This window comes from Capra hircus, chromosome 6 (genome assembly GCF_001704415.2).
Source record: "Capra hircus breed San Clemente chromosome 6, ASM170441v1, whole genome shotgun sequence".
NCBI classification, from domain to species: domain Eukaryota; kingdom Metazoa; phylum Chordata; class Mammalia; order Artiodactyla; family Bovidae; genus Capra; species Capra hircus.
In genome coordinates, this window is record NC_030813.1 from 20,070,124 (window position 1) to 20,084,250 (window position 14,127).

Genomic DNA, 14,127 nt, shown 5'->3' on the forward strand with positions numbered 1-14,127 from the left:
TTCCTATGCAGATATTTAGTGTTTGAAAAGATTAAATGAAAATATCTTATTTTCGCTGATGTAAAAATTTGTCAGTGAACCTATAATTAATGAGATTGTAACTGAAAATCATGAAAATCTATATAACTGATAAATTGATTTATTATCCCTAATTAGTTATTGACTAAACAAAGGGATCTAAAAAAACTTGATGTACAGGCTTTTAAACCTTGTCAAAGTCATTAAATATCTAAAATAAAATTACAGGTCTTAAATGCAAGTTATTTTTTAAAAGTGTACATAGTTCATCTTGAAAGCATGCCTTTGTATTTTACATAGAATACTTGGTACATAGTAGGTGTTTAGTTCCTTACTACTGGGAAATATGTGGGCTGTTGTTGTTCAGTCACTAAGTTGTGTCTGCCTCTTTGCAACCCCGTTAGATGACCGCATTCCAGGCTTCCCTATCCTTCAGTATCTCCTGGAGTTTGCCAAATTCATGTCTATTAAGTTGGTGATGCTATCTAACCTTGTCATCCTCTGTGGCCCCCTTCTCCTTTTGCCTTCCATCTTTTCCAACATCAGTGAGTCAGCTCTTTGTATCCAGTGGCCAAAGTACTGGAGCTTCAGCTTCAGCATCAGTTCTTCCAGTGAATATTCAGGGTTGATTTCCTTTAGAATTGACTGGCTTGATCTCCTTGCAGTCCAATGTATATATTATTATGCTATATGTATCTATGCATATACATATGCATATAACCAGAGAATATAGTAACGTTGTACCTGGACTCATGATATATGGAAACTGTGAGATAATGAATTTATACTATTTAAGGCTTTAGATTTATAATAATTTGTTACACTGCAGTATGTACCTAATACACAGGATAACAGGTTTTAAGCAGTTTTACTCTCCATGGTTTTTCATATTGATTGGGTCCAGTTGAAGTTTTACCTCATTCTTCATATAAATCCACATAGACGTTTCACTGTGGGTCACTGTCATATTCTGCTGATTCCAGATTCCCAGGAGTTAGCAGTTGACAGGTGTGAGGAGATATGTGTAGAGCCCAGAGAGAAAATTAACATCTGTAGAAGACCTCTTATGTTATAGTTCATGTGTCTTTTGTTTCCTTTGCTCTTTTTCTTTACATCAAAGAACATGCGATATGATCTCCACTTTACTGTTGAGAAACCGAGTCCTGAAGTACTGTGTGGCTTGTGTGAAGTAATTAACTTCAATCACCTCTAAGAATGGTGGAGCCAGAATTCACTCCCGCATACTTGTGACTTAAAAATCCTATCTTTTGAAATGTTTTTGTATAATGGCTAGAACAGTCTATGATAACCCTAGTCTAGTTCTGTGTAAAATTTTGAGGCATACCTGTATTCTTGTTGCAGAATGTAAACTCATTTTTGAAACAAGGTCAACTGTATGATTCCCAAGGAATTAGTAACAGTATCTGCTGTGTGCATTAATTTCCTTGCAGAGTAGATGGAGAGTTTTATAATGGAACTGAGAAAATAGGTCTCATCTTATATCCAGAGCAATTTATTTCTTTAGTTAATGAGACCTGAAATAATATTTGAAAGAAAAGAAAGTGAAGTCGCTCAGTCATGTCCGACTCTTTGCGACCCCGTGGACCCCTGCCAGGCTCCTCTGTCCATGGGATTCTCCAGGCAAGAATACTGGAGTGGGTTGCCATTTCCTTCTCCAGAGGATCTTCCCAACCCAGGGATCAAACCCAGGTCTCCTGCATTGCAGGCAGATGCTTTATCCTCTGAGGCACCAGGGAAGCCCACATGAATTGCTTGATCACCACCTAAACAGTGGACCTTGGTTGAGACTGCGTGTGTGCTAAGTGGCTTCAGTCATGTCCAAGTCTTTGCAACCTCATGGACTGTAGCCCACCAGGCTTCTCTGTCCATGGGATTCTCCAGGCAAGAATACTGGAGTGGTTTGCCATTCCCTTCTCCAGGAGATCTTCCTGATTCAGGAATCGAACCCAGGTCTCCTACACTGCAGGCAGATGCTTTACCCTCTGAGCCATCAGGGAGGACCTGGTGTTGAGGCTGTGCACCTTTATCTTGCACCTGGCTGTGCCTGGGCTAGTCCTTAAAGCACCTGTGAGGAACATCATAGAAAGAAAGCCTCTTTTAACACCGTTTGTAAATGTGCAAAGAAAAAGGAGCAGAGTCCTGGAAGTTGATAATAGACTTAAAATCACAGATAAAGACATTTTAAGGATAAGTTCTTTGAGAAGTATTATTCATTTGATGTCTAATGTTGCGTGTTCTGCAAAATTTGTTGAATTGAATTGTGGGATCTTCATTAGACTTTTACCATTTGTCACTAAGTGTCTTATCCTGAGTTTTTGTTTTGATTGAGAGAATTTTCTTTTCAGATTTTAAATGTGTTATATATAGCAAGACTGTGTTTTGTCTACTCCCCTTCTGTTGCTTGTGAGACCAAAGGGCATTTATCATTCTGATGAAACTTGATAATGCCCAGACATGCTTCCTGCTTGTCCTTATAACCATAAAAGTCTCAAAGTTATATTATATGAAATATCAAACTAAATTGTTTTTTATGAATAAATATAAAACAATTTAGAATGTGCCTTTAAAAACTATATCAGTTCAGTTCGGTTGCTCAGTCGTGTCTGATTCTTTGCGACCCCATGAACATCAGCACTCCAGGCCTCCCTGTCCATCACCAACTCCTGGAGTCCACCCAAATCCATGTCCATCGAGTTGATGATGCCATCCAACCATCTCATCCTCTGTCATCCCCTTCTCCTCCTGCCCTCAATCTTTCCCAGCATCAGGGTCTTTTCCACTGAATCAGCTCTTCACATCAGGTGGCCAAAGTATTGGAGTTTCAGCTTCAACATCCGTCCTTCCAATGAACACCCAGGACTGGTCTCCTTTAGGATGGACTGGTTGGATCTCCTTGCAGTCCAAGGGACTCTCAAGACTCTTCTCTAACACCACAATTCAAAAGCATCAATTCTTCAGTGCTCAGCTTTCTTTATAGTCCAACTCTCACATCTGTACATACATGACCACTGGAAAAACCATAGCCTTGACTAGATGGACCTTTGTTGATAAAGTAGTATCTGCTTTTTAATATGCTGTCTAGGTTGGTCATAGCTTTCCTTCCAAGGAGTAAATGTCTCTTAAGTTCATTGCTGCAATCACCATCTGCAGTGATTTTGGAGCCCAGAAAAATAAAGTCAGCCACCGTTTCCACTGTTTCCCCATCTATCTGCCATGAAGTGATGGGACCGGAATCCATGATCTTCGTTTTCTGAATGTTGAGCTTTAAGCCAACTTTTTCACTCTCCTCTTTCACTTTCATCAAGAGGCTCTTTAGTTCCTCTTCACTTTCTGCCATAAGTGTGGTGTTATCTGCATATCTGAGGTTATTGATATTTCTCCTGGCAATCTTGATTCCAGCTTGTGCTTCTTCCAGCCCAGCGTTTCTCATGATGTACTCTGCATAGAAGTTAAATAAGCAGGATGACAATATACAGCCTTGATGTACTCCTTTTCCTATTTGGAACCAGTCTGTTGTTCCATGTCCAGTTCTAACTGTTGCTTCCTGACCTGCATACAGGTTTCTCAAGAGGCAGGTCAGGTGGTCTGGTATGCCTATCTCTTTCAGAATTTTCTGGTTTCCAGTAATTCTGATAGACACCCCTGCCCCCCAGAGTCTACTGCAGGCTCCTCAGCTGTGGCACTGTTGACAGTTTGGGTGGATGTTTCCATTATAGGAGACTATCCTGGGCAGCATCCCTGGCCTCTTGTCACTAGATGCTAATAATACCCACCAAGCTGTGACAACCAAAAGTATCCCAGACATTGCCAAATGTCCTCTAGAGAGCAAAATTGCCTCTGGTTGAGAACCAGTGATCTAGTTTATCACTGAGTTAGCCAGTGTAGTAACCTTTCCTTGATGGTTATGGGATAACTTTGAACATTTTTGTTTTATAAAGGACCTCCTGGCACGAGGTGTGTAAGTCTCTCCAACACGATTGCAAACCTTTAAGAAAGGAGGTGCTTTCTTTTTGTATACACAGTGTCTAATACAGTGCTTAGTTAACTTAATATAGCCTAAACATGTGAGAATCTGGTCAATATAGTTGTGTATGTTCTCCTAAAAGTGGTATTTCAGTTTAATTTATATAGTCACATTAATCTGTTGGATAAACTGATTTCGGCTTCATGCAGGTTATATTAAGATTTCAGATTCATTTTCCAATGTTCGGGAAAAGATGTATATGACTTTATGGTGTAAGATCTGCTTTTTTCTCTCAAATAATTTCAAGACACAACAGTGGCTTTAATTTGTATACCTTGATTTCCAGCTGTAAAGCTGCATTTTAAATCTTGAGGGAATTCTTCTGAAGCATGTGTTCAGATTTCAGCTTACAGTGAAATTCTATGGCCAAATAAACCTGTAAACATAAAAGGCTATAGAAGGAATGCATGCATGTGAACTTGGTGTTGGTGACTTAAAGGAACCACTGAAATGACTTTCTTTAGCGCAAGGAACATCTGCTTCAGCATCATGCTATTTCTTGATTTCTCTTAAAATCTTTTTTAACACATTTTGTGAAATCTGCTTTGTCTGTAACTCTAATATATTCATAATTCTTTGATTGTCATTCATTATCTTAAGGCTGCATTCAGATATGGTAAAATTTTACTTTCCATTAGTAACTGATAAATATAGCTTGCAAAAAAGGTACTGTTAAGCAGTTTCAAAGAATTCTCATGTCTCTTTTTACCCCTAAGTGGCAGAAGCTGGATTTATACTGTAACACGATGTACCTGGCTTTATTTCCTGCTTAGTATGAGTTTCTGGGTCTGCTACATTAAATTTTAAGATCTATACATAATTTCAGTTTCTAAAAAGGGATTAAGATATCTGTTCTAAAAAGTATATCATAAAAGGCTTTATGATGGAGTTTATAATAATTTTAATTATTAAAGCTTTATTAAGTTTCAATCTGTAGTGCTTTTAATTTTTCATATGGATTTTTATAAAATATGAGTAAACTTCTCTAAAGCCTTGCAGATTCTGAATTTCTTTTCTCTTTAAAGGTTCTTTCTCGTGGAGAAGTTGTTCATGTGAAGATCCTTGGAGTTTTGGCCCTTATCGATCAGGGTGAAACAGACTGGAAATTAATTGCTATCAATGTGAATGATCCTGAAGCCTCAAAATTTCATGGTAAGTCTGTAACTCTCCAGAAACAGAAGTAGATCAGTGTGTCATTGGAATTCTTAGAATTTAAAAGGGGCTCGTGTAAAGCACAATGTATGGATTTGGGTGTTAAATTTATATGTTTTTTTCTAATTCTCTCCCCATGGACTATGAAGGGCAGTTCAGTATGATTGTGTCTGAGTTGAGTCATACTGCTGGGAGGAACAGGAGAAAGAAAAGAATGCAGACAAACAGATGGTAGTTCACACTAAGAAAGAACATTCTATGGCTTTCCTTCCCCCTCACTGCTGTCCCTCTCACCCTTCCTCCTTTCTTAAATCTCTGTTTTATTCGTTTGAATAACAGGAGAAAATAAAGTGGGGTGGGGGGCTGTCCATCACGGACATGCTGTTGGTTGTGTTAGTCACTCAGTCGTGTCTGTTACCCCATGAACTATGGCTCAGCAGACTCCTCTGTCCATGGAATTCTCCAAGCAAGAACCATGGAATAGGTTGCCATTTCCTTCTCGGGATCTTCCCGACGCAGGGATGGAACCCTGCTATACTACAGTGCAGGCAGATTCTTTACCATCTGAGTCACCAGGGAAGTGAGTAGGGAAGCCATCAAGGACATAAACTGTTCGTATACCTAGTTTTTGTTTTCTCTTGTACAACTGAAGGGAAAGATAACTGCCCGCTAGCAAAATTTTGATGTCCTGGAAATTTAAATTCTCAACATAGTTTGTGTGATGAAGAGTTGACTTTCCTTGGAGTCAGACAGACTTCAGTTTGCATTCTGGCTGTGCTACTTCCTGCCCAAGTGACTTTGGATAGATCATTTAATCTTTCTGGATTTCAGTTTGCTCATCTATCAGTGGAGGTAATTATACCTGCTTGTGAGGTTGTTCATAGTATAAGAGATGGTTTCCTTAGAGCGTCTGGTTGTCACATCAAGTGTTGAATATATAGCCACTATTGTTATTCTTTCACCAATTCCCACCCCCCCCCTGTTTTTCTAACCTTTCTCCTTTTGGTTTCATCCTTATTCAGGATCCTCTTTTTTTCTAGACCTCAGTTCTTGTCTAAACTGGAAAGTATACCATTTCTGAATTGACTGAAACTCATTAACACATTTTTTCTCTTAATTTATGTGCACTTAAAATCTTTTCTTGAACATGGAGCAAGAGAAATTTTATGCCATTCTTGCTTGCAATTGAGAAAGGAAGGGGTCTGATAGGGGGAAGTACATATGACCTCAGGGCCAAAACTAAAACATGGAAACTGCAATTAAAATATGAGACTGAGCCCATATTAAACCACATATATTTCTTATCTAATTATTTTACCCTGAGTTTATTATCATATTTCTCGTGTATATATATATATATGCATATATATGTGTGTATGTATATGCAACAAGAGTAAATATCCAGCTTAAGAGTTTTTTTAATACATTAGCTTCTCCTCTAATGAGACCTGATAATATAATGATGAAACAGCCAGCAAAAACAATCATTCAGCTAATTCACTTGTGATATGGCACACTAAAGTCACAAAATGTACTGATGAATGTCCCCGTAAACTGGAGAGGCTGAGAGTCTAAGGAAACTAGTCTTTACCCAGTACTGTTGGAGATGTGATCTAACATCTTAAATTCCCTAACATATGCAAACACTGGTTATTATTCTTAATTTAGAAGACTCTCAAAAGGATTTAAATGATTTGCCCAGGTTTGTGCTTTTACTGAGCAGTAGAAGCATGGTTTGAGCTCATTTTGGTCTGATTGTAAAGTCTGCTGCCCTCTCCCTGCTATACTGAGCAGCTCATGCTTGTGTGATTTTTCACAGTATTTGTGACTAGCAGTTTTGAAACCAAATTACACAGGATAAGCATGTTACTCCTCGAGTTCCCTAAAGGTCAGAGTGCAAAGAGCAATGAACAGAGATCATTCCTAGCCTTAGTTTTGTCTTCACTACTTAGCCTAATGTGTTGTCTGTGTTTTCATTAGCACCTCTAAAGAGGAGAATCGGAGGGGATGAGAACTGAGAGATGCTCGCTAACCCAGGAGTTGAAAGCTTCCTAAATTCGTGAAGAAATTTTTACAAAATCAGATTATATGACTTGATCACAATATTAAGTAGCTCTATCTTATATCACAATAATTCATCTTCTAAAGATACATAACTTATAATTCAGGAGAAGTTTAAGTATTATAACTACATGGCTTATTTATATAATGTTACAGGTTAATAATAGAACCTTGGCAAGGGTGAGGGGACCTCAGAAATAAAGGAATCAACTTCATGATTTTGAGATTAGGGGAAATGTCTCTTGTAACAACTCATGGTTTTAATGTAGCAACATAAGAATGTATGTTTGGATTCATATGATTGAATAAATACTAGCAAATAGATATTAAAAGTTTGATGCTATTCTCTATCTACTGCAAATCTTTGAAAATAAATCAACAATATTTAATCTTAAACCAGGTAACTTTTAAACATTATATGTCCCTTTCCTTCTAAAATCACAAACACATGATTTTGGATGACTTTTTTTTTTTTAATTATAAGAATAGTCATATATTTAGAAATAAAATCTCAGAAGTATAAAAAAGATACATAAAATGAAAAGTAATGTTCTCTTTCCTACCCTCACCCCCAGTCTTACTTCTGGTATCTTCTTCCCCTTATGTTTTTGGTTCTCGCTTGGTGGCTTCTCTTCTGTAATCAGTGTGCCTCATACCTCTGTTTCTTTTCTTTCAAGTTGCTGCTTTGAAAGACTAGAATTTCAACATCTGATACATTTCTCAATTTTGTTACCACATTTTTTCTTCTGTTACTTAATAGCTCTAGGTATTACACTTCAAAATATGTTTATTGCTCCATTAATTTTGAACAGTAACTCGTGGCTGCCCAGTGTAAAACCAGAACGTTGAAGTTTCTACCCTGCTCCTTCTGTGCCCCTTACCTCCCACTTTCCCTCAGCTATACTGTGAGTTCTATAGTGTCAGTCAGCATTTATAATGTGTAGGTTCTGTTCTTTCACCATAGCTGTTTATCATGTTTAATCTGATAGTTGAAAACTACTGAATGGCATTTACAGTATTATATGAGTGTCATTCACTTCATTTTTCATGCTGTTTATTGAATGACTGATTTTGGACAGGCTGTATTCTTAAGCCTGCTGCATAGCTGTCATCATGGGGTTTCTTTTCTTTGCCTTTCTGGGTTATTGGTCCTATGCTTTCTTAGATTCTTTCATATTCTCTTCTTTATTTTCATTTTTGACTGGTGTACCTTTCCAAAAATTTTTACAGAAGCTGCCTGGGAAAATTGAGCTCATATGTGTCAGAGTCTGTACATGTCAGAAATAGTTTATTTTGTGTTGTTGGCCAACTTATACTTAAATAATCTTAAAATACCTAGTGCAGCAACCTTAAGTATAAGTTACTGTATGTGAGTTGAAATTTCTATCACAAAGGAGTAAGTGATTTTTTAACAGTTGTAAACATTGTCATCTATACTTGGCATTTTTATTCAATATTAAGAAGGGTTAAAACTATGTAAGGAAGGGTAACTATCTGGAAATTTTTTCAAAAATCAGTAGTTTTCTGAAGATGTGTGCAATGTATAAATGTATAGAGAAATTTTTAAAGTATTTCCTATATATTTTGATTGTTACTTAGACACTTAAAAAATAAGTCCCTGCTATTCATTTCTACTACCTTAAGAAAAGAAGCTGTTTTTCACATGGTCAGTACCTATTTTTTTCTTTTTTGGAAACAAAGACAGTACAGTTTATCTCTCTCTTTTTTTTCCATATTAATCCGAACACATTTATGTTTTTGTAAGGAAGTTCTAGTGTTATTTGTTAGGTAATAACTTCTTTGATCCTAATGAGCATGTACAGACTTCAGTGGACTATAATATTCTGTTTTAATGTGTATAGGTTTTTAAACTTTGACTTGACTGAACTAAAAGTGTTGTTGCATAAGAGAGCACATTTCAATTAGAAACTGGTTGCTAGCTATATTTGTCATTTTAACTTTATTATTTAAATCTTCAAGTTTTGCCTCCTGAAATTGGAGTAGCCACTTTGAAAATCTAAAAAAAAGTCTAAATAACATTTGAAAACAAATTCCTTATACTGTTTGGTAGAAAATTGGGCACTTTGACTGGCTCATTAACACTTGACGAGCACCAAGACCGTTTAATGCCCTGTAATTAGGTTCCAGCCCCTAATGCTCCTAATGGTACCTTAATTTGTAAGAGTTAATAAGACTCCTTATGTAGGGCAGCTTAGTTGTTAGTAGAGAACGCCTTGGCTGTTAGGGATAATAGTTCTTGGTTATGAAATAACCAAGTTCAGAGCTTTTTAAGAAGATTGAAATTGTAATCCTAGGGCATATGTCATTTCTTTGGTTAAAGCAAGCAGTTCCTATAATGTCAAGCTTCAGATACTCACCAAACAGATGCTTGACCCTCTTCAGAACTGCCAGTGATGCCTAAGGACCTCTTGTCAGGTAAAGTAATGCCATGAGGAGATATTTTAAGCCTGAAATCTATGTCAACTTGCGGAGTAATAAAAATTTATTTTCTTTGGTATTGAATGAAAACTGCTGTCTATTGTCCTGTAATAAATATTGCCTGTGCAGTGATGTTAAAGTTTTCAAAAATTGATAAACAGAACAATTATACTGATGTAGATACATTCTGGGATGAATAAATCATATGAGTAAGAAGGGAATTATTTAAAAGAGGCAGTTGGGACTTTTTCAAAGGCCAGCATTACGCTTGTCCTGAAATTATCAGAGTTTATCTTTATTTCATATTTGTATAATTTCACCTTACATTTAAAGAAATTTGAAAGTCAAACTATCTAGTTTCTTTTATTTTCTTTCAAAAAAAAAATGTGTTAGTCACTCAGTTGTGTCCAGCTCTTCGCGATCCCATGAACTGTAACCCACCAGGCTCCTCTGCCCATGGACTTCTGCAGGCGAGAACACTGGAGTGGGTTGCATCTCCTTCTCCAGGATCTTCCCAACAGAGGGACTGAATGGGTCTCCTGCATTGCAGGCAGATTCTTTACCTGCTGAGCCACCAGGGAAGCTCATTTTCTTTCAAGGCCAAATCTATTTGACTTAACTTTTAATGTGCTAACTAAATACTTCTAGTGCCCCTTCAATTATTATTTTAAAAATAAGCCAAATTAACTGATATTTGATTTGCTTAATTCCTGGAAAACAAGTTAATCTTGTCATTTAGGGAAAAATAGGGCACATCATAGCAATCTTAGGGGAAACTATTCATGTTAACCTCTGTGACCTGAAAGGATGGAGTTCCGTTTGCTTTCCTGCGCATGTACTTGGTGCAGACAGGGGGCTGGCATGTCACCATTGTCATCCTCAAAGCTCTAACCTTTCTGGAACAATTACTGTATGTCTAGTAACTATGCTGGATGCTTCTTTTCAGTATCTGCTTAATGTTTCCCTAAGTTCAGTCAAGATGTGCTAGTGTTCTCTCTCTCTCTCTCTTTTTTTTTTTTTCAAATTAGGAAACTGAGACATTGGTTGTTGGGGGCAGGGGTCAGTTGGCGACTTCTCTAAAGGCCTATGGGAGCCACTGGAATCCAGTTGCGCTCCAGAGCCCATGCTCTTCACCACTGCATCACATCGCCCCTCAGAAAAGCATCTGTGGCCTTGGTTTTCTGGGAGTGCTGACCACTTGCTCTTAAATAATTGAAGCATCAGTGGGATAATTATGATTAGAAGTCCTAGTAAAAAAGATGGCTCTTTTGATCTTCATTCTTTTGATTTCATTAATAGGTATGGCTTAATAGGGCCTGGGTGGGTAGAGATGGAGTGTGGGAGGAAGTGCTTGAGGAATAGGAACAAATTGAGTAAAATGTACTATAATTAAGAATGGAATTAAATTACTGGGAATCTTTAGCCTCTTTTTTTAAACCTTGACCTCTCCCAGTGTTTTTTCAGGCTTCAGTTATATTCCTGTGATGTGAGGAGTAGAGGAGACCTTAATTCTAAAACCCTCCCTTGTATGTATTAGTTATCTGACCTTAGAAAGGTCACATAATTTCCTGACATTTTCTTCATCTCTAACGTTGTGGGGTTGATCCTCTAATCAGTAAATGGTCCCTAGAGTTTTTCTTCTCTGAATTTTGGTTGTTTTAGGAATATTTTAATCCATTATTTTTAGCCGATCATAAGACCTAAATTATCTTCAGAGTTAGTGCTTAATGAAACACTTACGAGATCATGAGATAGATTTCTTGGGGACATTGGCATGTTTTTAGATACTTTAGGGAAGCTTTAAGTGGTGGAGATGAAACTTCAGTGAAGGGCTGGCTGACCCAAAGTCTAAGCTTTTAGCCACTGGATTATGTGCTTCCAATTAAAATTAGGTTAGAAAACCATTTGGATTACTACATACAAGGCACTCGGATGGTTTTAATTTTGTTGGTCATGTAAAATTTCTCATGAAATGACAATGAATATTTATATTTTGGGAAAGAAATCTACCAAGTCTTTTCTAAGAGAGTTTCTTGATACAGTACAGATAGTCTTCTATGTAGAGATGCTATGATTGGTTTTAACTTATTTTGAAGCATATTAATTCCCATTTTTTCATGATGTTAGTATATATTTTTAGTACAGACATTGATAAGATATGTAGACCAGTGTGGAAAACATGAGAACCTTTGAGAGATCCTGAGTAAGTGTAACAATTAAAACTGTTCTCTGAGCTGGAACCTCTGTTTTTGATGTGGAAAATACAGTGAGTATTACAGGATGCAATTATTATTTCTTACGAATGTTTATAAAATGTCATTAGAAACATATGTTCTGCTTCCTGTGGACTTTGTTTAGAGGCCGGTCAGGCACATGTTCAGGCCTGTGAAAGCAGCGTCGGCGTGTGGGAGCAAGAGCTTCGTGTGCTTCTGTCGCTTCCTTTGGTGGCATCTGATAGAATCGGAGACTCCTTTGCCTTCGTACTCTCTGGGCAGGACTTCAAACATAAGCACGTTATCTAGTATCTTCTTTTTTTTTAAAAGTAATGTAAGGAGATATGGCATTACATTTGAGTTACTGGTTTTTGTCTAAAAATAGAAACAAAAATCCTCATCTGATTATAATGCTTTCCTCACTTCATGTTGTCGTTTGTGAAAATAATACTAGAGCAACAGCATTTTCCTTTTCGTTTCTCTTCTCTTTTTCATGGAGGTACAGTTAGTTCTCCATATGGGGAAGTGGGTGGGAAGTTAGAGGTGTACATGATATATAGTTTGATAAATCTCCCTGAGTGATTTTATGGATTCTTTCTAGTTGAAAACCGTTCTGTTAATCTAGTCTTCATTGATGGCTAGGTAATCCAGTCTTGGAACTAGAATAATTGATGACGGTCTTGATATATGTTCAGTTAGGAGATGAAATCACCTAACCAAATTTGATGATATTCGTCTCCGCACACATGTCCCTGGCCTCCGTATTTTTCAGAAGTCTCCGTACAGTTTTCCATAGTGACCGCACTGATTACAGTCCTCCCAGCAGTTTACAATGGCTCCCTTTTCTCTGCACTCTCCCCAACAATTTGTTATTCCTTGTCGTTTTGAGAATAGCCATTTTAGCAGGTGTGAGGTGGGATCTCGTAGCTTTGATCTGCACTTCCCTGATAGTGATGTTGAACATCTTTTCATGTGCCTGTTGACCGTCTGTATGTCTTTGTTTAGATCCTCTGCCCGTTTTTGAATTGGGGTTTTTTGTTGTTGTATTGTTATTGTAATGAGTTCTTGATATATTTTGGGTGTTAGTCCATCATCAGATATACAACTAGCAATATCTTCTCCCATTCAGAGGTAGGTTACCTTTTCGTTTTAATGGTGGTTTCCTTGGCTGCTCAAAAAAGCTGTTTAGGTAGATGTAGTCCTATTTGTTTATTTCTGCTTTTGTTTTCCTTGCCTTTGGAGTCAGATCCACAAAAACATTATTAAGGCTGACATCAGTGAGGTTGCAGCCTTTGTGTTCTTCTAAGAAGTTTATGGTTTCAAATCTTTAATCAATTTTGAGTTAATTTTTGTATCTATTATATTTAGACCACTCTTTGTTTCACAGGTCGCTGAAACTCTCTTCCTGTGTTTTTGGTCTTTCTTGCTTACTGTTCTCCAGACCTCATAAGTTCCGTTGTTCTGTCTTCTACTTGCCTGATTTTTCTGACATATCCAAGTTCTGCTATGCAATTCATCATTTTTCATTTCTGACTATCCATCATTTGTCCTCTTTTTTTGAAAGTTTCATAGTTTTTCTTCCTCATCTGAGATTTCCACATGTTCATGCATTGTGAACTTTCATATATTCCTCCCCTGTCCCTGGGATCCTCCAGGCAAGAACACTGGAGTGGGTTGCCATTTCCTTCTCCAGTGCATGAAAGTGAAAAGTGAAAGTGAAGTCGCTCAGTCATGTCCAACTCTTAGCGACCCCATGGACTGCAGCCTACCAGGCTCCTCCGTCCATGGGATTTTCCAGGCAAGAGTACTGGAGTGGGTTGCCATTTGCCTTCTCCGAATTAAGTAAGAAGTTAGTTACAAATTCATTTGAGGACTGTTCTTTACCATAAGGAAAAATAGTATGTTTATAGAAAAATTTTATGAATATGTTATTTTTAGTGCTTATTTATATTATTCATGTCTATGCCTAAGTGGAAAAAGTGAAAGTCACTCAGTTGTGTCTGACTCTTTGTGACCCCACGGACTATACAGTCCATGGAATTCTCCAGGCCAGAATACCGGAATGGATAGCCTTTCCCTTCTGAAGGGGATCTTCCCAACCCAGGGATCGAACCCAGGTCTCCCATATTGCAGGTGGATTCTTTACCAGCTGAGCCATAAGGGAAGCCCCTAAGTGGAGAGGGGAATGGCAAACTACTT

At 37.6% G+C, this 14,127-nt stretch overlaps 1 protein-coding gene across 3 annotated transcripts in view; it reads left to right on the forward strand.

Annotated features, from left to right (window-relative positions):
• Positions 1-14,127, forward strand: part of PPA2 (pyrophosphatase (inorganic) 2) — a 115,417-nt gene that overhangs the window by 40,950 nt on the left and 60,340 nt on the right. For all 3 annotated transcript variants that reach the window (XM_018049246.1, XM_018049245.1, XM_018049247.1), the window contains one exon: positions 5,089-5,215. In XM_018049246.1, coding sequence (XP_017904735.1) covers positions 5,089-5,215 — 127 coding nt within the window. The remainder of the gene's footprint in view (positions 1-5,088; positions 5,216-14,127) is intronic.